General features: G+C 42.1%; 1 protein-coding gene across 2 annotated transcripts in view; it reads left to right on the top strand.

The window, feature by feature from the left end:
• Positions 1 to 23,898, top strand: part of LOC142557428 (5-oxoprolinase) — a 166,823-nt gene that overhangs the window by 75,967 nt on the left and 66,958 nt on the right. For both annotated transcript variants that reach the window (XM_075669281.1, XM_075669271.1), the window contains 2 exons: positions 8,219 to 8,329; positions 21,126 to 21,227. In XM_075669281.1, coding sequence (XP_075525396.1) covers positions 8,219 to 8,329; positions 21,126 to 21,227 — 213 coding nt within the window. The remainder of the gene's footprint in view (positions 1 to 8,218; positions 8,330 to 21,125; positions 21,228 to 23,898) is intronic.

The following is a 23,898-nucleotide window of genomic DNA, read 5'->3' as shown; positions in this document are numbered from 1 at the left end:
CTGTTCATTATTTGCGAGGAATGCACATAGCACATAGGCATCTCATTTACAAAAGTGACATGCAGGGGTAAAGATCAAGGTTTTTTAATGCTTTCGTACACTGGGTTGAACATGGTTGCGTGACATAATGGACACTCTCAAGGTTGAACAGCATGGTGTGGTGAGGTTTTTGACAGATGAAAATGTTTCCCAAAAAGAAATTAGTCGCCGTATGGCTGCTGTGTGCGTTGAACATTGCATTTCATTGGCCACTGTGAAGCGTTGGAGCAAATGGTTCATAAAAAGACATGAAAGTTGCAAAGACGATCCATGGCCAGGCCAAAGCCACCGTGCAATCACCCCCAACACAATTGCAAAGGCTGATTAGACAAGAATGGAGGATAAGCATAGATGAATTCGCAGAGTGTCTGAACATCGGTCACAGTTCGGGTCACACCATAATTCATGAACATCTCGGTTATTGGCTCTTGTGTGCGCAATGAATGCCCAAGATTTTGAATCATCGCCAGAAGATGGAGAAGTTTGGTGCTGCCTTGACTCATCTAATCCGGTATCGCGATGAGGGTGATGACATTTTGTCTGCGATTGTGACTGGGGACGAATCATGGTGCCGATACTACTACTAGCCTGAAACACTACGGCAAAGCTTACAGTGGAAACATTTGAAGTCACCACCCCCAAGGAAATCAAAGGCCATCATTTCTGCCGCCAAGGTGTTGTTGATTTTTTTTTTTTTCGATCATCAGGGGCTATTATTGATTGAATTTGCTAAACCTGGAGAGACTATCAATCGTTTCAGATATTGTGAAACGTCAGATCGGCTGTGTGTCGCAATTAAGAACAAAAAACGTGGAAAATTGAGCAATGGGATCATCTTGCTCCATGACATTGCTCGTCCCCACATCGCTGATCTGGTTAATACAAAACTGGCAAAGTTCAAGTGGGAAACGCTGCAACGTCCGCCATACAGCCTAGGCCTGTCGCCATGCAACTTCCACATTTGGGAGCATTTGAAAAAACTGCTCAAGGGAACCAGATTTGTGTCAGACGATGACGTAGAGTCGGTTACAGATTTTTGAAGCAGCAACCCAAGGAGTTTTACGAGACGGGAATTACGCGACTCATTAGTCAGTGGGACAAATGTCTAAATGCTCATGGAGACTACTTTTAAATAAAGTACCCTGTTTGTCATATATTCGCATTGGCTCACTTTCATTTGACTCGCCCTTGTATATTTTGCGAAACTTTTGCTTTCTATATGTGCTCTCTGTTGCGACTGTAATTTCGGAGCAATTACTTGCAGTACACAACTGGTGATAGGTGCTCCTGTACAATGCATTCTAACAAAAGACAGCGTCATTGAGATTTTTGCTTGGTCGTTGCGTATGTACAAAAATGTAAACAAGGTTCTTGAATGAGAGAGAGAGATGCAAATGAGAAAAAGGCCAGGAGGCTAAAAAATTTTCATTAAAATACTTATCCTCAACTTGTATATTTCATGGCCTTTACATTTTTCATATCAGCGGCATGCACTGCATCCTGCGCGACCTTTCGGTGCTGGGCATCCGCGGCAATATGTTAAGTATTATAGAGAGCTACCTAGAGAACCGTACATTTCGGGTGAAAATAGGTCATGCACGTTGCGTACATTCATACAGGAAACTGGGGTACCCCAGGGTGGCGTACTCAACTGCACGCTCTTTGTCGTAAAAATGAACACGCTTCGTGCATCATTACCACCAGCTATTTTTTTATTCCGTCTATGTATACAATATACAAATAGGTTTCAAATCCTGCAACCTCATAGTGTGTGAGAGACAGGTACAGCAGGCCCTAAACAAAGTGTCCATGTGGGCAGCCCATGGACTTAAAATCAACCCCCACAAAAGTTCTTGTGTTCTCTTCACAAGAAAGAGAGGCCTGGTCCCAGATCCTTTTCTAGAACTGGGTGAAGAACAAATTCCTTTTAACAAAGAGCACAAATTTTTAGGTGTTATACTTGACTCCAAGCTTACTTTCATTTCAGACATAAAATGTCTAAAAACAATGAACTTACTTAAAATCCTATCCCACACAACATGATCACGAATAGACTATGGTGCCGTAGTATATCACTCTGCTTCCCCGAGCGCGCTAAAGATGTTAGACCCCATTCACCATCTGGGAATCCGCCTGGCCACTGGCGCATTTAGAACAAGCCCTGTTCAAAATCTGTATGTCGAGTCAGATGAGTTGTCACTCCATTTTCAGAGAACATACATCAGCTTTACCTATTTTCTGAAAGTGTGCTCTAATAAGGAACATCCGTGTTTCACAACTGTTAATGACTTGACGAGTGAAACACTTTTTTGTAATAGACCCTCTATGAGATTGCCTTTCTCACTGTGTGTAAGAGAACTTAGCGAAGAAATGGACTTCCCATTTCTCGAACATCGCCTAATGCCTGCAGCTAAGCTATTACCGCCCTGGCAGTGGCAGGTGATAGAATGTGACATATCCTTTGTAGAGGTCACAAAGCACGCTTCTGAGCTTGAAATTGCCATGCATTTCCGTGAGCTTCAATTGAAGTACTCCTGCTCTGAATTTTACACAGATGTGTCAAAATCACATGCTGGCATATCCTACGCTGCTGTTGGGCCCTCTTTTTCTCAATCTGACGTGTTGAACCCCCTAACAAGTATCTTCACTGCAGAAGCCTATGCAGTACTGTGTGCAGTAAAACATATAAAGAAACTAAAACTTGACAAAGCAATCGGATTCACAGACTCGTTAATTCTTGTAAAAGCACTTATTTCTTCACAAAAGCATATGAATCCTGTCTTCAATGAACTCTACTCACTCTTATGCAACATCTATTTATCACATAGACATGTAGTAATATGCTGGGTTTCTGGCCATAGAGGAATCGAGGGAAATGTGCTTGTAGATGAGATCGCCAAATCAATAGCATTGCAAGGTATTCGTTCTGCTGCTGTCCCTGCCATAGACATGAAGTCTTTCCTAAGAAACAAACTACGAAGCCACTGGCAACGCTTGTGGGACACAGAAACGAGTAACAAGCTTTACCTAATTAAGCCGAAGTTAGGTTTCTGGCACCCAACTACGAAAACACGAAGAACAGATGTCCTATTTACTAGACTGAGAATAGGACACACATTTGGCACTCATAACTTTCTCTTGACTGGTAACGAGCCTCCAACCTGTGGTAGATGTGGCGACCGGCTGACCGTCCTCCATGTCTTCCTGGAGCGCCGGGAAGCCGAAAGAGACAGGAGGAAACATTTCCCTTTTGCATACTGCCATTGTATTCCCCTGCATCCGGCTATGTTTCTTGGTGACGAACCGCTTTTTAAGACCAAAGCAGTCCTCGTATTTTTGAAAGATGTTGTGCTCCATGTCACAAGCCCATTAATTTTGTAGAGCATCCTCTTTCCAGAGGATGCCATTACGATAGTTTTCTTTGTGTAGCACATGCCTCTAGGCCCTTGGCTTTCAAGGGCTCTGGTGAGGCAGTAATGCTCTAGACAATTTTAGCACCTCACATATTTTATATATTGCATCATCCTTTCTCTATGCATTCTAATGTTCATAGTACATGTCAGTAGTCATTCGCATAATTTTGCTACATGTAGATTTTATAGAATTTATATCAACTGTTTTAGGCCCTTTACAGCCATGTCACATTAAGTTCACAGAACCCGTAAGTCCGCTGCGAACTCATTAACACTAGCATGGCGCTCTTTGGCCACACCTGGCCCTTGCGCCATTAAAGATCAAATATTCATTCATTCACTGCTTTGCTGGTTTCAAACTGATATAGTTTTAAAGGTCGTGTGACATTTGCTTTACTTATTAAATATACAGAAAACATGGAAGCATTGACATCAATTATTTCGGGCACAATTTTGAGACATACAAGTATATTCTTTTATGAAAAAATATGTATTTTACTTGTCTTGACAGTGTGTAGTGTTCAAGAATTCGTTTGCAGCATCTTTGGCAATGGGAACACAGTTATTATTAATGTTTAAGGTATTTGATCACTTGACTATTTCTATAAGGAGGAGGCCGAGCTGCAAAGTGTGCCTCCCCCCCCCCCCCCCGAACGAAATTTCTGGCTACGCCACTGTGTACTAGGTATATTAGTAAATGGAACATAATTAATTACATTGGGATTGTTGCAAGCATAAAAATAGTTACATTAACTACATACAGCATAGTCCCCTTATAGTTTAGTGCATTTACCTCAAAATCTGTGCACCTACCTCAGTAACTAATTGCTAATAATAACTATGAGCTAAATAACATACCTCAGTACTTACCTTACACTTACCAGTGTCCATTGCACTTATGTAAGTGCACTTAGCTCAGCACCTGTGCATTTGGCCCCAAAAGTTCACAGGGTGCGAGTTCCATGAAAGGATTCGATTTTACCTCAGCTTGAACTGAATGTTGTATTAGCCATGCATATTGGTGAAGAACCTACAATTCCAGACTATGTGCCCAGGCTTCTTAGAAATTGAACTTTCTTTTGCAGATCCTGTGCCATGTAAACTTTTGACAGAGACAGAGCAATTTTTTTCAGTGATACACAGGTTGTCATACTTGTAGCCAAAGCAGCTGAGGGTTGGTGTGGTTGTGTTGTGGTTGCCTGTGCATTACTGCATGCATTTGCTTCGACGTTATAGAGGCTAAGGAGGGCAGACATGTGCTCTAATGCGCTGGCAGGTAAGCGAGGCATGCTGGTCATGCTGTAGCAAGTGCTAGATGTCAATTATTTTGTGAGTCCTGTGTGGACACAGCTGTGTTCTGTTCTTGAGAATGGCATAGAACAGGGTGCCACTGTGCTGCCAGGTAAGTTCTTCATGTGCCCAAGTGAGTCCAGCCATCCTTAATAGGGCTGTTACGATCTATGTCCTTTTTCCTTGACTTATGCTGAAGTGAATAAGTAAGCTGAAGCTTCTTTCTGCGCCTTCTGAACATTTATAAAGAACAGTACTGCACAGAGTGTTTTGCCAGTCATTCTGTCAGAACCCACTTGCTGGAAATATTTCCTGGCTACTACTCTGGTGTTTGGCTTTAGATAGAGAAATGTCATGTGCTGAAATTCGGCATTTATTTACACCAGCTTTGGCACTAGGTAAGGAACTTCTGTTTTGCTCATGGTAGGGTTTTATAAGCAGTTCTGTCTCAACCAGCTCCACTCGATAACTGCTAAATGCAGAAGAAAATTTGCATCTGAATTCAAAGAAGAATATGCTACTGAATTCGAAGCAGTGTACCTTGCTAGACAAATACTATGCTTCCATCATGGTGCAGAATTTTCTTCAGAAGACGAAGAATTCCTTAACAAATGTTGCCATGCCTGCAACACAATTTACTTGTCCACTGCCGAAGCTAAATTTCACAAGGTGAATTTCAGCAGGTGCCATCTGAAGAAAAAAGTCGCAGTTTCACCTGAAAGGCGATGCACTCATTTTGATAACAAATTAGTAGATAGCTATACACAGTAAGGATAGTAGTTTTATCGGCCGTATAAACTTCTAAACGTAGGCATACTGACTAAATTAACAAGCACCTTCACATAAAGAAGGTTGTGGGATCGTTCCCCATCTGTGGCGAGTTGTTTTTTTCATCCACTTTCATTTCCATTAATTTATAGTTTCTTTATTTCATTTATTAAGCACAAGTTATTTCCCCAATGTTGTCTTTGGTGTCAGTGTTTGTTGACTTCTTATGGAGTAAGGAGTCGCGGCAGCAGAAGCAAGCAAACTGACTTTCATGCATCTCTTGCTTCAACGTGAATGAAATGTTGAAAGCACAGCACATACGAAGCTATTGGCACTATGTGCACTATGCAAATATCACAGATCGCTTTGAAGGTGAGGCCCGCACGGGCTTGCACATTGTCCATGTCACAGATTGCTTTCAACATACGGTGCCCATACAGGTGCGCCGTAAGCAGCAGCCGCAGAGAATAACGTTATTCTATGTTGCCTCTATAAATGCCTACATAGGGAACGCTCAGGGAGCTCCAGAGCGCATTGTGCACATTCGACCCAGTGCAAAGGTCCAAATGAGTTTCTTGCATTGCCTTTCCTCTCCGTTGCACTCCTGTCATGTATGCACATGCTCTGAACCACCCCTCGATGCAGTGTGCCAAACAGGAGCAGCAGCGGCAGTAGGAAAGTTGAAGGCAAAGGCAAAGAAAGCTTCGCTTTAGGAATAGGACTGTTAAAATGCATTGCACAATGTCACTCTCTCAATGTTTGAAGATTTAGAAATAAATTTAGGCAGATTTATTTGTTTCACAACAGGCCGTGTATAAAGTAAAGCAATTGTCATGGCCCTGAAACAGGAAACTAGACTTGCTTAGACACATGTAGAACTCGTCTGGCAGCTTGACCACACATCACTCTTCGCCATTCTCAAAAAAAGTGCCCTCACACAGTGCAGGTGCAGTGCATGGCTCAAGGATGACAGGCACAGTACACTTGCTATTGTACAACTGACTTGCCTGGCAGCATGCGAGCATGTCAGTCTGCCTCGCCCTCTATTACCTCCTCATGCTCTATTATCTCAAGCACTGGCCACTGTGCCAGTTGCATGCTGTAGTGCACTCGGGACAGCCGCAGCATGGCACAGCCCCACAGTTGCGCTAACACAGGTCACGGCAGCTTGAATTTTTTAGGCAAGGGCTGTACATACTGCCCGAAAAAACAAATGACATATGAGCATGCAGCTACTCCTGTGACATCATTAAAATTTCTGTAACTAATAGGCTTCTTCGATTGACATACATTAAAAGTTGATGAGAGAACACCAGGTGACTTCCTGCCATTTCCTCATCATGTGTAATACAGACACAAATGCTCTTGGCAAAAAGTGATGCCTCTCATTTCAGGTGTTACGACTGGGTGCCCCCTTGCACACATTTTTTCGTACATAATGAATGATATGGTGAATTTGTTCGTGCCTAATAATTAATAGCTATACCATCTTCTCAAATCTGATGCACTATAGTTGTATTTTGTAACGTTTCGTGGGATTTTTCATTTTATTCACTCTTCATAATTACTTGGGTTTATTACCACACAAATTAGCTGCTAAGTGCCTCATAGATGACAAGAAAAGACAAATGGTTAGTGAACGCAATTATTGTGAGGTATAGAAGCCCTGGAGGGGGGGGGGGGTTCCATATCACATTTTCTACTGCAGCAATGCTGTATTTTCCTTCTGCGGTTTCGGGACCCAGGCAGGCATAATTCTTGACACTAGCAATGCCGTTCTTTAATTTGTCACTTCATTCATTGGCTTGTGTAGGACTCAAACCTGTCACTACAATCCAGTTTTCAGCAAACAAAGATTATCCATAGCTTTCCTACCTCTGCTAAACAAAGTTCTAAAACTTACTGTTATTTCTTGGCACATTTGTGCTTTGTTGCTGACAACTTCTCGACTTTTTTCCCAGTCTCATATGCATGCTGCAGGTTTTCTGACATAATTTGATAGCTCCAGATCAAAGTGACCATATGTCCAATAGTCAGTGATATTGGTAATACAGACAGCTCTTAAACATTTCTGGTTTCAATTGAACAACCCTTGTGTAGGCAAAGGTAAAATAATCCCAAACTTTTAGATTAGCAATTACTATGAAATGAAATTGGACTAGCACAGTGAGAATTAATAGAAGAAATAACATATTTATTTTGCCAAAAAAGTCTACCAGGAAGAATTTGATTTCTACACAATTTATTTGGTGATGCAAGGCCTAACATGTGTTCTGTCACTTGGACAGCTTTAATGCCAACTTATTGTTCAGTGTGTTCAGTTGTGCTGTCAGTTTCTTATCACATATCTGAGCTTTTAGTGGTATTAGCTTTTCTGTATATGCCAGAAGGTGATGGTCTGTATTACTAATGGACTTTGTAATCCTTGTTTCTGACTGTGTTTCTGGCACATTGATTGTCAGTCTGACACAGAAATGTTAGCTTTTAATTATTCTAAGCTACATAGAGCAAGAAACTATCTTAAAAAGCTGACGACACCAGAAACATTGTTCGTGGTACTGAAGTACATCTGATAAACTTTTTTGTTAAATAGCTGATGACTTGATGAAGCAGCCGAGCTTGCTACTAATTGCGAAAAAATTAACTACAAGTGGTTTTGTTTCACTTATGCTTGCTAGAAAAAACAAATGTGCAATCTTGTGGTGCAGGAAAGGCTTGATTTTTCTTGTGCACTCTTTGGTCCTGATGGTGGCCTGGTGTGCAATGCACCACACATTCCTGTTCACCTGGGAGCCATGCAAGAGGCTGTCCAATACCAGGTAATTGCACTGCACTGTAATATGAAGGTTATTCTTTTTTTTTTCATATGACTGCTTGTTGAGCCCTGCATTTATCCTTTCTTGTTCCTGTTGCACATTTAAAATTCATTATAATGTACAGCCTTTGTCAAGAGAAGCAATGCCGCTCTGTGCGTGACTGCAGCTGACCTTGTCTACTAGGCTTTTTGTTGCATCTGCACTGCCCAGAAGCTCAAGAGTGGGATGTAAACCCCTCAACCTTGCCGTTCTAAAGCTTTCTATGTAGCACCAGAAGTTTCATGGGTTCAACATGATGCCACCAAGGCTCAGCAATGCTCATGCTTGTAGTTACTTCATTTTTTAAATTTTTATTTGACAGAGGCTGTTCTTTAAGCTATCTGAAACCACCTTCCAGCTTCATCAATAATTATATTTAACTGGTAGAGCACATAGCTATGAACGTCTCTGCGAACTTTTGAAGTTATACACAGAGCTGAGAGCTTTGTAAGCAAGGAAAGTTAATTCAGCTCCCTCTTTTTTGGAAAAGAGGATTTCTCCTTCTTTGTTGTACAGCTGTAAGCTGGCTGTTTTCTGACACCAGCTAAGACACCACTAGCCATTGGGCGATTTCTGAGATGACGCAAGTGCAAAACTTGTATGACATTTCAAAAACCGAAATGCTGTTCTTATACTGTTAATGCTTATAATATTTGATGATGCAAATGAAACAGGCTGAAGAAAATGAAACTGATATTTTGAATTTTGTTAAGCATGATGCATTTGCAGGAAAAATGACTGTCATCTGCTCAAACTTGTGCCCTCCTAAATGAAACTTCAGGGTCACTCATTATTGGTATGCCAGCATAGAACTTTGTTAGCTTTTACTTGCAATTAGCTGTGCACACAAGCATACACATGCCTGCGAACCCTATCATTATCATACTTTCCAGGCAGTGAGGCACAGTTGATGCTTCCATTGTCAGAGAGACACCTTGAAAGGCACTTGCCAGACTTTAGTCTCCAGGCGTAACTTCTGATTCATGTTGTTGGTAAGAGCCATACCCTGTTGTATCAGGAATCTTAAGGCTGGTGGGAACCATCTCCCAACAGCTGGCAACAATTAGAAGTAGATGTTGCCATCAGCATGGTGAAGAAAGAAGAAATAAAGCTAGATGATGTAGCACAGTAGGCAAAGCACTGTTAACTGTGCTGCCCTTGCTGAGGGGGACGGATGAGTTGAGGAGAAATTGGAGGTGTAAACAGTGACCTTTGAATATGTCTATTCATATTAGACCCCCTGCAAAATTATTTTGGAATTATGTTTCTTGGAAGGTACTGCACTCATTCCAAGGCATTTTCCAAGTTTGAGAAAGGGGTCTTTCAGGGCTGCTTCAAGGTACTCATGCATTAAGCATTTAGTGTCATCTCATTACTGCATGTTTGCTTAAACTAGTGTTAGGCTTGGACAGCATTTGTGTGGCTCACTTCCACAAGCTCGTGTGTCATTGATGATGCTGTACTAGTTCATAACATATTTATTGCATAGTAACATTGTAGCGCGTGTTGTTAACTGTCTGTATTGTGCAGTATGTGTAGTTTTGAAATGGTGATGCATAAAAATATGCCATTTTAAAAAGAATGTTTAAATTGTTTGTAGTTACCCTTCAGCTTTACCTTTAAGGTTTTGCCTTGCCTTTATTTCCAGCCTTCTATGTATTTTCATGCATGTTCTTTATGTGTAAAATCTGTAGCTACTGCTTCAGGCACTTGTGATGCTTGTGTTTTCAAGAATAGAAATTCTCTTGCTTGGGCCAATGAACTCCAATATGTTGATATTGGATATAGAGCCAGTATCCAGTCATTTAGCCCAGCACTGCTGTAGTGAAGAGGAATGCCAATCTTCAACGTCTTTCACAACGGCACCAGTGAAGATGTCAGGATCTCTCTGATGCTGGGTACGGGCACATACGATGGCTGGCAAAACAGGAGGGGATGTCAGGCTGGCGTTGTCAGGCATGAAGGACGGCAGAGTCTGGCTGCGTAATTCCAGTGTGGTAGAAAACCACAACAACCTCCACCAAAATCTAAAGCAAGCAAGGGACAGGACACGAGAGCAGCAAGCAGCATTGGCAGTGTTTCAGCCAGAGTAGCCCAGGCAATCTCAAGCTCGTGCCTTCCTGGAGAACTGGCAATGTGGCTGCAGCTGCTGAGAATTCCTCTTCACTACACTGCGAAGAATGCAGCTACCAGCCTGTTTGGATAAATGCACAATATTAGGTAGATATAAAGAGCAAAAAGCACATGAGATTTGTGAAGCATTTTGTATCCAATCACATGGAAATGCGTGCATCGGTGTACCCTCTGTTTCCCTGCATAGCTGCAAGATTAACTATTTGTTAAAAACGTGGTAGCCTGCTTTGACGATGCAATTGATGTGATGATTTTAGTCCTATCCCTGCGTAGATACCATGTTTATGTTGGTCTTCTGCACCGAGCCCGTGTTTTGTATATATTTCATTCCCTGCAATAAACAATTGGCTGTTAGTTCAGCACCTAGTCTGTCATTAGTTCAGCACCTAGTCTGTCATCCTCACTTGTCCTGTCCAAGTGCTGTTCATTCCCATCCAAGTGCTGTTTGTTCCCATCCTAATGGTGTACCAACCAGCCCAGTCCAGCTCACTCCTTCATTTCGTTTCTAGTTCATCGGGCTCTTCTCTGCTGTTCTCCTAGCTTCTGAAGTAATTATTCAATTGGGTGAGCTTGCTTACAGCCGCGATGTGTAAGGTACGGTTGTATACCTTTTTACTGAAGAATTCTTATTTGCCCCCAGAAGTCTTCTGCCTATTCAGAGGGCTTGTACCTTAAGAGGGATGTGCGAATAGAATATGCCACATCCTGCGCTCCGAAGCATGGCATCAAGTCCGCTTCTTCACAGAATGCCTGCACTGCACCAATATGGAACAGGCACCCAAGGGGCGGGAAGCTCTTCTACCAGGACATTCGAGCGGCATAGCAAACGGTGGAGTTCCTTTTGCTACAGCTCTTGCCATGGTTGCCGAAGACGAACCACCGAGACAAATAACCAGGTCAGAAGGTGGCCGTCCTTGGTGACATGCCGATACCGTAAAACATGAAACAGGTGCTACTGAAGTGACCAAAATTTTGTGAGAATCCAAAGCTGGACAGGGTGGAGCTGCTCAGCCTTTTGAGACATGCCGTCGGATGGGCAAAGGAAGATGAAGTCGGCCGGCTAGTGCAGTAAGGTGTTGAGTGCCTTCTTCAAGAGGTCACGAAAACGGGGCAACGCTCGCGCTTCGTGATGGCCTCGCTACGAAAAGCTGACACCAAATGCCTTCAGGCTGACAAGGAGGGGGACTTTGTGCTTTTGCCTAGGCAGGAATATGACTGCAAAGCTGAACAGGCCATCTCAAGGAACTTCCAAAGGCTGGTCAGCATCAACCAGACAAAAATTAGAACCCATGTGGTCAAGATTTGTAAAGAGGTGGGTCTCTGCTGTGGCCAAGTTTGTTAAGGCAGCATGAAATTTGTGCCTTTCTGTGTTTGTTTTTGTGAAAACCCACAAAGGAGGCAACCCATTTCAAGGCATAGTCTCAGAGTGTGGTACTTGGCAACGGTGCGTAGCTTCTTGCTTGATGTCGTCCCTTGATCTCCTCCCCATCGAAGATCCATGTTGCATCATGAACCCAAACAGTGTTTCAGAATACCTTCAGACTGAGTGTCTGGAGCAAGTAAGTGCCGTCTTGGCTGACGTGAAAGACTTGTTTTATTCTTTGCCCCACAACCTCGCGTGTGATGAAGTTAGTCATTGCATTGATAAATATAGGACCACTAACTTTCAGAATGTATGTGGAATACACGTTCACAACTTTTTAGAGCTCCTTAGCTTTTACCTTCAATCGACCTTCATAAGCTACGATGATGTTATTTTCATCCAACGGGATGGCGTGCACATTGGGTCCAGTATCGCTCCCATTCTGAGCAACCTTTGCTGGCACGGTTTGACAGAAGCCTCATGAGCAGCCTCCTACCGAGCAGCGTTACTAAAGTTTTCCGCTTTGTGGATAATTTCCTTGTACTTCACGAAACTGACAAAACAGGTGTGCAAAAGAAATTTTTGACTTCTTTCAGTTGGTAATGAAACCTTTGGTATTAACGATTGAGCATCCCTCCAACAAGAAGATAAGGTTTTTAGACCTTGAGATTTTATTTGAAATTGATCACGTATGTTGGACATACAATCCCTGCTCGAAGAAGAGTATTCTCCCCTTCATGTCTGTGCACTCAAAAGTAGTTAAAAGGATTGTTGCAGCCTGCTGCCTCAAAGCAGCTCTGACCCGCTCATTCCACCATCTAGCGGCTAGTAGCTTCATACACCAAGTGCACTGGCTCATTCAGGCTGGGTACCCTATGGCCCTGCTGATGGCCGTTTCAGAAAGGGTTTTGGTGAACCTGGCCAGGGGAAGGGCATGACATGACGCACAGTATAAAGGACCTCATTCAAGCACAGCTGTCATTCCCTATGTCCATGAGGTCTCACACAGATTAAAGAAGGTAGCAGGTAAAATAAGTGCACGAGTTTTGTTCAGCGCAAAGCTCAAGCTCTAGGCACTATGCCGCGAAGTTAACAAGGAAGGCCCCAGAAGAGCAATCTGTGAGAAAAAACACAGAAAAGTTTTTGTTCACTGTGCCTATGCATTTGTTTATAAGGTTCCATTCACACGTGAGCATTGCTACATTCACCAAACAGGTCGATGTTTGAGCAACCAACTGAAAGAGCATGCATACTCACTAAAAGGTTCAGTACCCAGTCATTTAGCCCAGCACTGCAAAGAATGTGGCTGCAAGCCCATCTTGGATAAATGCACAATATTAGGTAGATATAAAGGGCAAAGTGCATGTGAGACTTGCAAAGAATTTTGCATTGAATCACACGGAAATTCATGTGTCAGTGCACTCTCTGTTTCACTGCATAGCTGTGAAATTAACTATTTGTTAAAAACATGACAGCTTGCTTTGACGACACACGTCATGTGATGATTTCACTCCTATCTCTGCGCAGATACCGTGTTTTTGTTGGTCTTCTGCGCCGGGCCTGTGATTTATGTATATTGCAATTCCCACAATAAACAGTGGTTGTTAGTTCAGTGCCTAGTCTGTTGTCCTCATTTCATCCCGTCGAAGCTCTGTTTGTTCCCATCCTAATGATGTACCAACCAGCCCAGTCCAGCACACTGGGCTGATTGGTACATCACTGGTCAGACTAGTGGCAGCTGCCTCATCTGTATTTTTTCACTTCAACATTGTTTTAAATTTCCGCTGTAAACAGCACGCATATACACAATATATTTAAATACACACAAAGGACAAAGTTTATTATATTTTTGAAAGATATGGAGGTAGCCAATTAAAAATTATTTTTAAAGGTATGGAAAGCCTATGCCTAGAGAATGAATATGTTGCTGTATGTTTACCACGCTTCAAATTGCTTTGCTTGCTTTTTTTACCATGAAAACAACCCAAAGACTTCAGTGACTCCTTCAGAAGTCTTTCATCTAATGGTGTATGAAATGCACGTGAATGTTGTGTGTCTCAGTATTGCTTCCTTTTCCAGTGAGCAATGCTAGTGACACAAGAAAAAAAAATCTAATAATTTACAACATTTATCAGGGATGGAAACATCGTCAGTAGCATGCAAAGGTCATAAATATATACAGGGCGAATATATATATATATATATATATATATGGTCCCAATTAACTGTTACGCACCAATATTTAAAAAAAAAAGAGCAGTGCATTACTCGAAGAAAACCTAGTGCATATTGTTTATAGTACAGTGAAGTAGCTGCCAGTAATTTTTTCATTACTGAGATTTAATTAGGTAATCATATTTATGTAACTCAAGACATACGATCCTGATTATCAAAGTGTCAATGAGGCATTTGAAGGCACAGTCAAGGGATATCTAACTGCGGTATTTTCAGCGATGTACTAATTGCATGCTTATTCTTTTTCTGACTGGTAAATAAACCCCGTGAAATATGAAGAATACCACGTGACTGTGCTCCCATCCAGAGCATAAAGCAGTGCCCTCGAACAGGCTCCCTCTGAGTTATCCAGAATGAAATAAAGGAAATAAAATAAAACATTGTGATCGAGCTGGTGCCTTATCAGCCACGCCTCGCCCGAAGTAACACATCGCGTTTGGTGTCAGTCGGAAACAAGCTATGATAGCTGTTGTCTTAGCGCAGATAAAGTGCACTAATGTTTTTTTTTTCACAAAATCTATCACCACAAAAGCGAATTGACAACATCAGTGCAAAGGTTTAAAGGTGCGTTTTGTTTTGTCCCAGTCACCATGTGTTTCTGTAATGAGCAGAAGGTAAACATGATCCTTGTGTTGGGATCTGCTAATGGCAACAAGAGGAAGGCCGAATATATGTAGATATATTTAAGTCATGGAAGTGTGGCGGTAGACCAAACACATAGACTATCATCACAAATTTTGAAAACCTAAGACAAATGAGCAGCTTCAAGAAACAGTGGCGGAAGACTCCATGTTTGAGTTCCAGCCTACACACGGACGTTCTAGCATTTATGGCCTCAAACCCTCATGCTAGCATGTGGGATGGGGCTGCCCAGGTATCAGTTTCCAAGTCATCAGTTTGGATGATTCTAAATGACGGCCTTTCACCCGTACTACTTAACCAGCACCAATGCATAGAAGATAGAGACCTGTAGAATCATCTAGATTTCTCAAATTGGGTTCTCACAAAAGCCAATGAGTCAACGGACTTTTTTGAGCAACATCTTCATCAGTTTCTCAGCGAAGTTCCGCTGTCATGTCTTCCACTTCTGTGGTATCAGCAAGATGGGGTGCCAGCACACAGCAGCAGCTGAGCATGAAACTGGCTGGATGAGACTTTGCATGCGCAATAGACTGGAAGGCACAGGCCTGTAAATTGGCCGACTAGGTCACCTGGCCTCTCTCCATTTGATTTATTTCTTTGGGATTATGTGAAAGATCGTGCTTACATGATCGAGACAGACATCAGATTATTTCAAGGCAAGGATAATGGATGTCTGCCATAGAATTCCAGTGTCGGTTATCAAGAAAGCCACTGAATATGGGATAAAATGGACACAGTACTGTGTAGCTGCAAAAGGAGACCTATTTGAACACGTCCTCTAGGCTGGTGTTCATTGGAGCTTATGAATTCATAGATAATAAGGGCACACTAATATCTTATGTTTTTTTTTCTTTCCTTTTTGTGCAGAGATCCTGATTGCCAATTTGGATCATTTAGTAGTGGTATATTTACTTTCTTGAGCGCATCGCTTTTGTATTTTCTCTATGCGTTAGTTGCTTCCCAGTCTGTTTATTTCGCTTGTATTTTTTTACACGAACCTGTTTTTGCAGCACATATACACTTTCGTGAAAAATAATATGGTCACTTTAATTTGGTCTTGGTCCGAAGCAAGTTTCTGGCATGAAATATAGCTTCCCTAGCACTCTTTCGATGTAGTACGAGCAATGCCTGGATTTTGAAACATTCTATGCCTATTCCATTGCTTTTCACATTTCGTGGGTGGTCAGAGCAGCGCTTCGGCTGCATTATCAAGAGGCTTTTGCTATCAATGTGATCAGTTGGCCTTGAGAGACGGATAAGTGTGGCGTAGAAATGAGAAGAAGGAATAACTGCGAAGCTGCGAAACCTGCTGTTGGTGCTCCTTCTGCACCATTATCAAGGTGATGCGCTCTCTCTTCAGGGTTGTGAACAATGCTGTTGCTTTTAGTCAGCCTATTTGAGGGTGCTGCTTTATGATGTGGGTGGGAGTGCATTCACGTAGTATTTTTCATATTTCGTGAGGTTTCTTTGCCAGTCAGAAAAAATTCTGCGCCATTAGTATGTTGCTGAAAACACCGCATTTAGAAGTCATTTTGGGGTGCCTACAGACGCTTCATTGACAATTTGAAAATTAGGACAGTACTTCTCGAGTTAGGTACTTAATTGCAATTACTGAATTAAATCTCAAGTAACGAAAGATTTTCTGGCGGCTACTTCACTGTACTGGAAACTAGGTTTTCTTCGAGCAACGCAACTGCTCTTTTTTAAAATCTTGGTGCATGATAATTGGGAAACGCCATATAATTCACTCAGTAACCGGAATGAGTCTAAGCCGGATTCACTCGAAATCAGAATCAACAGCAGTCATGCGCAGCAGCGCTTATACTCGCATTCACAAACGAAAAACAAAACAAAACAGAGAAAGGCTGTAGTTTTGCCGTAAAGGCGAAGCAGTATTACCTAGTGATAGCCAAGTATGCGACCAATACACGATGGAAGGTTACCTCACTACGAGGACTCGGGCTGTGAAATTGAACTGTCTCCCACTACGAGCTCTTGTATATACTCATATAAGGCCCCTCACTTCAGCGCTCAATTCTTCGAGGTCACACAATGTTTCTTCAAGTGCATTAAACGCTATACATACATACATATATATATATATATATATATATATATATACATATATATATATATATATATATGGGGTTCGGAAAGCTGCTCAGGCCCCAGCAACTCCCCGGAAAAATGAAAGCTCTCTGCCTATAGTTCGGTTCATTATCCGTGAGGCATGCGCGTAGCACACAGGCATCTCTCATTCAGAAAAGTGACACGCAAGTGTGAGGATAAATTTTCTTTAATGCTCTCATACACAGGGTTGAACATGGTTGCATGACATAAATGATGCTCGAAAAGTTGAACGATGTGGTGTTGTAGGGTTTTTGACAACTGAAGGTGTTTCCCCCCAAAAATTTAGTCGCCGTATGGCTGCCGTGTATGTTGAACATTGCATGTCATTGGCCACTGTGAAGTGTTGGAGCAAAACGTTAAAAGAACGACGTGAAATTTTCAAAGACGATCCAAGATCTGACGAAAGCCACCGTGCAATCACCCCCAACGCAATTGCAAAGGTTGATGAGCTGATTAGACAAGAACGGAGGATAAGCATCGGTGAACTGGCAGAGCATGTGAACATCAGTCACAGTTCGGTTCACATCATAATTCATGAACATCTCGGCTATCGGCTCTTGTGTGTGCAATGGATGCCCAGGATTTTAAACCACTGCCAGAAGATGGAGATGTTTGGCACTGCTTTGACTCATCTGATCCGTTATCAGAATGAAGGTGATGACTTCTTGTCTGCAATTGTCACCAGGGACGAATCATGGTGCCACTATTACGAGCCTGAAACACGATGGCAATGCTTACAGTGGAAACATTCCAATTCACCATCCCAAAAGAAAGCAAAGGCCGTCATTTCCACCGAAAAGGTGTTGTTGACTTTCTTTTTGATCATCAGGGGCCATTACTGATCGAATTTGCTAAACCTGGAGAGACTGTCAATTGTTTCCGATATTGTGAAATGCCAGATCGGCTGTGTGTTGCAATCAAGAACAAATGGCGTGGAAAATTAAATCATTGGGTCATCTTGCTCCGTGACAGTGCCCGTCCCCACGTCGTTGATGTGGTTAACACAAAACTGGCAAAGTTCAAATGGGAAACGCTGCAACCTCCGCCATACATCCCAGACCTGTCGCCTTGTGACTTCCACAATTTGGGGGAATTGAAAAAACAGCTCAAGGGAACCAGATTCATGTCAGATGATGACGTGAAAGAGTCAGTTACAGACTTGAAGCAGCAAGCCAAGGAGTTTTATGAGACAGGAATCATGCGAATTGTTAGCCAGTGGGACAAATGTTTCAATGCTCATGAAGACTACCTTTAAATAAAGTACCCAGTTTGTCATACATTGCATTGGCTCACTATCATTTGACTCGCCCTTGGTATATTTTGCAGAACTCCTGTTTTTCATACGCGCTCTCTGTTGTGACTATAATTTAGGTGCAAATTACTCACAATACACAACCGGTGACAGCTGCTCCTACGCAATACATTGTAACAAAGGACAGCGTCATTGAGATTTTCCCTGGCCATTGCATATGTACAAATATCTAAACAAAGTTCTTGAATAAAAAAGTTTAATTAAAATATTTGTCCTCAACTTGTTTATTTCATGGCCTTTACATTTTTCATATCAGCGGCATGCACTGCTTTGCTGGTTTCAAACTGATATAGTTCTAAAGTTCATGTGATATTTTCTTTACTTATTAAATAGACAAAAAACACGGATGCATTAATATCAGTTATTTTGGGCACAATTTTTGGGACATACGAGCATATTCTTTTATGAAGAAATAGATATTTTACTTGTCTTGACAGTGCGTAGCGTTCAAAAATTCGTTTGCAGCATCTTTGGCAATGGCAATGCAGTTATTATTCATGCATTGGATCCCTCGACAAATTCTCTAAGAAGGAGGCCGAGCTGCAACGCGAGCCCCCCCCCCCCCCCCCCCCGCCCCCCGAATAAAATTTCTGGCTATGCCACTGACCACTCGGATAGGTTTGAGCAATTTGCAAGGGGACATTCCTTCACCTAACCTCAGCCCAAACTGCCACATCTCTGTCGCAGACGGGATCATTGTGCTTCCCTCTTTCCCTGTTTGTGCACAGTGATGTGTGTGGCTTTTGGGCGAAGCTCTCCTCAGAAGAAAAGGGCTACCAACCTCTGGATTCCAGGGGACGATGTCATCCATCTCCTGATGCCGCATTGGGAGAAGGTGACGGGACCAGGATGGGTGGAGGGATTAAAAAAGGAGACGGATGCTGGTGAAAAAAGGATCGGCAGCTTGAACTTGAACATGAACATTTTATCTTCAGTATTTCTGCATCATTCTTGTACAAAATGTAATATAAACGTACGTGTTTAAAATGTCCTTGTTTTCAGGCCCAGCCCCACGTTCCTCATTCCTTCACAGTAAATGAACATCTCACATCTTTGGAACCCCGGTCACAACGCTGGTGGTACATGAGAGCAAGTGTATTGCACAGGACTCTCACATATTGTAGACAGTGATTTCATTATTTCTGTAATGCATACCTTCCAAGGCATTTTCTAACTGCACATAATTCTTTCCGTGTGCTTAGCAGTAAATTACACGGTCACATATGCTTCCCTTTTGCATTGGTCACTGACGCTTTAAATGTTACATTTTTAGTGCAAGGTGACCAAAACTAATCTTGAGCCCTCCACTGTGGAATCTCTCTAACCCTCCTGTTGCTTTTGTCATCACCACTTGTTTCTCTAGCTGTCTTGTGGCACCACCTGTGTTTTCTCCTATTTTGCGGCACGTGAATAAACATCACTTGCTGTTGCAATGCTCATAGTTTATGGGTATGTCTCTGTTCAGAGTGTGGCCCTTCAACCCCTTTCAATATGCGGTATCGGTACTGCCTCAATATTCGAGACCCAACATTTGTCAACTTTGAGACGTTAAACCCCTCAAATAAATTTGAGTTTTGGTTGATTTAATAGCTAGCACATACTGTATGCTAGTTGGTTGTTCTTGCATAATGTATGGTAAACCACGAAGTTTACCGATAGCCAAATTTTCTATTCAGCAAAACAGAAGTTAAAGGTAACATATTGCTACTTGTTGCTGGGCTTGTTAGTTCATGCTGTTTGGGCTGGAAAGTATGCTTTGCTTACAGGTTTTTATTTTTCCACTGCGAGAAGGGTTGGAGGTAATAATTTCTCAGGCAGAAGGACATTGTAGTCTTGTGCTGTGATGATGCCACTGTCAGCTGGTTTCTTTTATCATGCTTTACATGCTATGAACAAAAAATTGATGACAGTGAAACACCACCCTTTGAATTGCTGTGCAGGTTTGTTTCCCAGCTGCTACTGCCGCATTTTGACGAGGACAAAATGCAAAAACGCTCATGTATTTAAATTGATGTGCACATTAAAGAACCCAAGGTGGGCAAAATTAATCTGGAGCCCTCCGCTATGGCATCTCTCGTAACCCCAGAGTTGCTTTGGGATGTTAAACTTCATGAGTGAAATGAATCAATCATTCATGCAATAAATGAAGACAAGATAACAAAAGAAAAAGGCTGTAACTGAGAAAGGTTTGCATCAGAATAACTACTCATCCCATGTACAAAAGTATTACTGCATGATTTTCTGTCTTTAGTTGTATTGTACAGCTGCTGATAATAGTTTTAAACATGGGAGCCATGAATGACATGAATTTCGTCATCTTCTGGTGATGCAGCCTGGAATATAGTGGCACACTGAGTAGATTGCTGATGAATGTATAGAGTGTACCTCTCAGCTTGGTGTCTGGCTGCGTGCTTAGCTGTGAGGAAATTTAACCTTTTCATAGCTTCTATGTTTGAAAAACTTCTGTGATCATAAACTTTGTTTTCTGTTGCCTTATTTACTGTGCCATAGAATCAAGCATGTTTTAAGGTACTTTCATTGGTCTTATATTCTGCTGAACTGCACGAGGGTGTTTGCTTGCCCTTTTTGGCACTAAATGGAATGGATACAAGGTTATTTAAATTCATAATTTAGAGGGATTTAGCATTGTAGGAGGAGATGAGGCTTTATAACTTTTGCAGACAAATGATATGGGTTGTGACTTATTTGTGTCATTACTAACGACCTTGAAAAATAACATTTATGTGGTGTTTTATGTAAATGTGTAACTATTATTTGGCTTTTATCAGCAGTAAGTAGCCCTTTTTGAGTTGCGTTTACATTGCTGTCTTTACATAAATTAGTAAAATATAATCGTAGCAGTTGACTGAGTTTGCAAACTTAGTCTCACTCTCTGCAGAGCTCTGCAATATTATTGCTACAATTTTATTGCTTGAATCACCCAGATGAAGATGTTGGGTGACAGCCTTGTACCTGGAGATGTTCTGCTATCTAATCATCCTCAAGCTGGTGGCAGCCACCTGCCTGATCTCACAGTCATCACCCCGGTAAGTTAATTCAAGGAAAGCATCATCAAAGCACTGATTGTCATGTTACATTTATTCATTTCAGTTCGCTAGTTTTTATTAAATTGCCATGCTTGCTTGGCATACTTATCTTATTCCTTCAGGCCTTCAGCTTATAGCACACATAGCGAACTCTTTTTTTTTTTTTTTTTTTTGAAAATACCCATGTTTGATAATTCGGACAGTGGTGATCCAACTGCACCATTTGTGTCATTTTTTCCATTCTACTTGCCTGCACCTTTCTGTGCTTACCCAAGTGCCATTTGTGCCAACTGTTCCAAAGTGCACTAGTTTCACCTTGCTTACATGGCAATGGAGGGTTTTTTAGCCTATACAGTATTTGTTCTTGGCCTGGCAAATAGCACCAGGTGCAGGTGAAGCCAATTCAATCCAGTCAACTTTCCATTGGTTGGTTTGCTAGCCTTGTTTTACTAGCCTTCTCATTCATTTATAAGCAGCAGCGCATTCATCTAGCATTGTTGCAGCTGCTTCAATAAAGGCTTTTAGTGATCTTCTGCCTTTAAACACTGTAGCCACAAAATGAGCAAACATGGATTGTTGCTGTACTACCTGCATGCCTACATGCATGTCCTTGGCCAAGTTTGAAGTCACCTGGTATTACTTAAGGCCTGCTTCCAGTTTCGTTAGTACCATTGATTGAGGATTGTGACATTGGATACTTTTTCATTGGAACATGCTTTTCACTGGTAATCACTAACATGTTACAGGGGTCCATTCAAATTTGTGACAAACAAGAGCAGTGCAATTAGACAGACAAAAGTGGGCCTCAGCCTGATTGCTGTTGTAGCAGGTGACAGTGACCCCTGACTGACCAAGTTCACTCCCATTTGTTCCTGTTGTTAGTGGGCCCCAGCTGTACAGTATTTGAAGGTTACAGCAGTGGCCCTCTAAATTAAGGAAGACAAGGTGGTTGGGGAGGGGGGGGTGCTGTGACGAATGTGCCTTTCTTTGTGTGGCTGTGTTTTCTTGCACTGGAGACTAAAAAATGACCATTATCACGAGATGCACCTAGTAGCGAGTATACTGTTTAGCAATCATGTATGTTTTCTGCTGGTGTTGTGCGTTCAGAGAAGCAGCAGCCGAAAGCGTCATTTTCTGTTAATAACTGTAGTTTGGCTGGCAGGTGATTGGCTATCTTGCTTAAACATTGCTCTCGTGTCCTTTGTCTCTTTGTGTTCACAGTTAAAATTCGATTCATGGGATCAACGGCAAATATCTCAGCAACCTTCGGTTTGCCAATGACATCGTTCTATTCAGCAACACTGCAGACGAGTTACAACATATGATTGAGGACATTAACAGAGAGAGTGTAAGAGTGGGGTTGAGGATTAATATGCAGAAGACAAAGATAATTATGAATAACTGGGCAGGGGAGCAAGAGTTCAGCAATGCCAGTCGGCCTCTAGAGTCTGTGAGTCGAGGATTGCAGAAGACTAGGTGGGGCGATGAAATTAGGAAATTCGCAGGCACTAGTTGGAATCGGTTGGCGCAGGACAGGGGTAATTGTAGATCGCAGGGAGAGGCCTTTGTCTTGCAGTGGACATAAAATAGGTTGCTGCTGCTGATTATGATGATGGTAGTCATGCGATTCTAAAGGATGCTTGAAGAAAGGGACAAAATTTTCATGGAATTTACTTCTTAAAGGCTGGTACTGAAAAGGAGAGTGTCAGCAGTGCAGTCACCAGAAGAAAAAAAGGCTGTAGCTTAATATTATTAGTGTCTGTTTGTAACAGGAAAAGGAGCACTCACAGGTGACAAAACCTGCAGGCACATGGACTTGCTCTGACATGGTCAAAGACCAAAGGAATTAAATGAAGAGGTTGCATCATACCGTGCATTAGTTAAACGGGCTAAAGAGACAATCTCCTTTTTCTTGGCACTCAAGAACATGGAGAAAGTTCGAAGTGGTCAAAAGTTTCTGGCAGAAGGCAATGAGACTGGCTACCACACTTTGTGAGCTTGACGGTCTGAAGAATAATAATAAAAAGAAACACTAACAGAGGGAAAAGGCGTATAACATTTTTCACGCTTTCCCAACAGTGATGTTTTCGTTTGAATGATACCCAGATTGGATTGAACAAGCCATCGTTAATGACATGGGCGTTAATGTGTATTTGTAAAGTGTATTTGCCTTATGCAATGTAAACAAAATATGCTTGCATGGTGCAGGTGGGCATATTTGAAACAGAATAGCGCGGTTTTAACGGGGACAGCAGGGAGAATGGCACGGACGAGCGCTGAGCCTGATGTACTAGAAATGAAACTCATTAAAACGGACGTTTGGGCGAGTTGGTAAGCCATATTTGAAACCAGCTGCTGTGTTCTCCCTGCTGTCCCCATCAAAACAGCGCTGTTCTGTTTCAAATGTGGCTTACCAACTCGCCCAAACGTCCATTTTAACGAGCAGGTAGGCACTTTTGAATGCCTGATTTATTCAAATTTGTGATATGACTGCACATCATGCATCTAGTCATTTTCTGTTATGCCTTATGGCGCAACATTATTCTTGCACATTTGTAGCCATTTTCGTATTGCACTGGGCCACATAATTTTGTTCTCACCATGGCATTCTTCTTTGGGTAGGCGAGCTTAATTAGCTGCTGCTGACTGATTTTAACTGTAGAGCAGCATT

The sequence above is a fragment of the Dermacentor variabilis genome, chromosome 1 (genome assembly GCF_050947875.1).
Source record: "Dermacentor variabilis isolate Ectoservices chromosome 1, ASM5094787v1, whole genome shotgun sequence".
Taxonomy (NCBI): domain Eukaryota; kingdom Metazoa; phylum Arthropoda; class Arachnida; order Ixodida; family Ixodidae; genus Dermacentor; species Dermacentor variabilis.
Note: the sequence above shows the minus strand (reverse complement) of the source record. Positions and strands in the feature narration are given on the sequence as shown.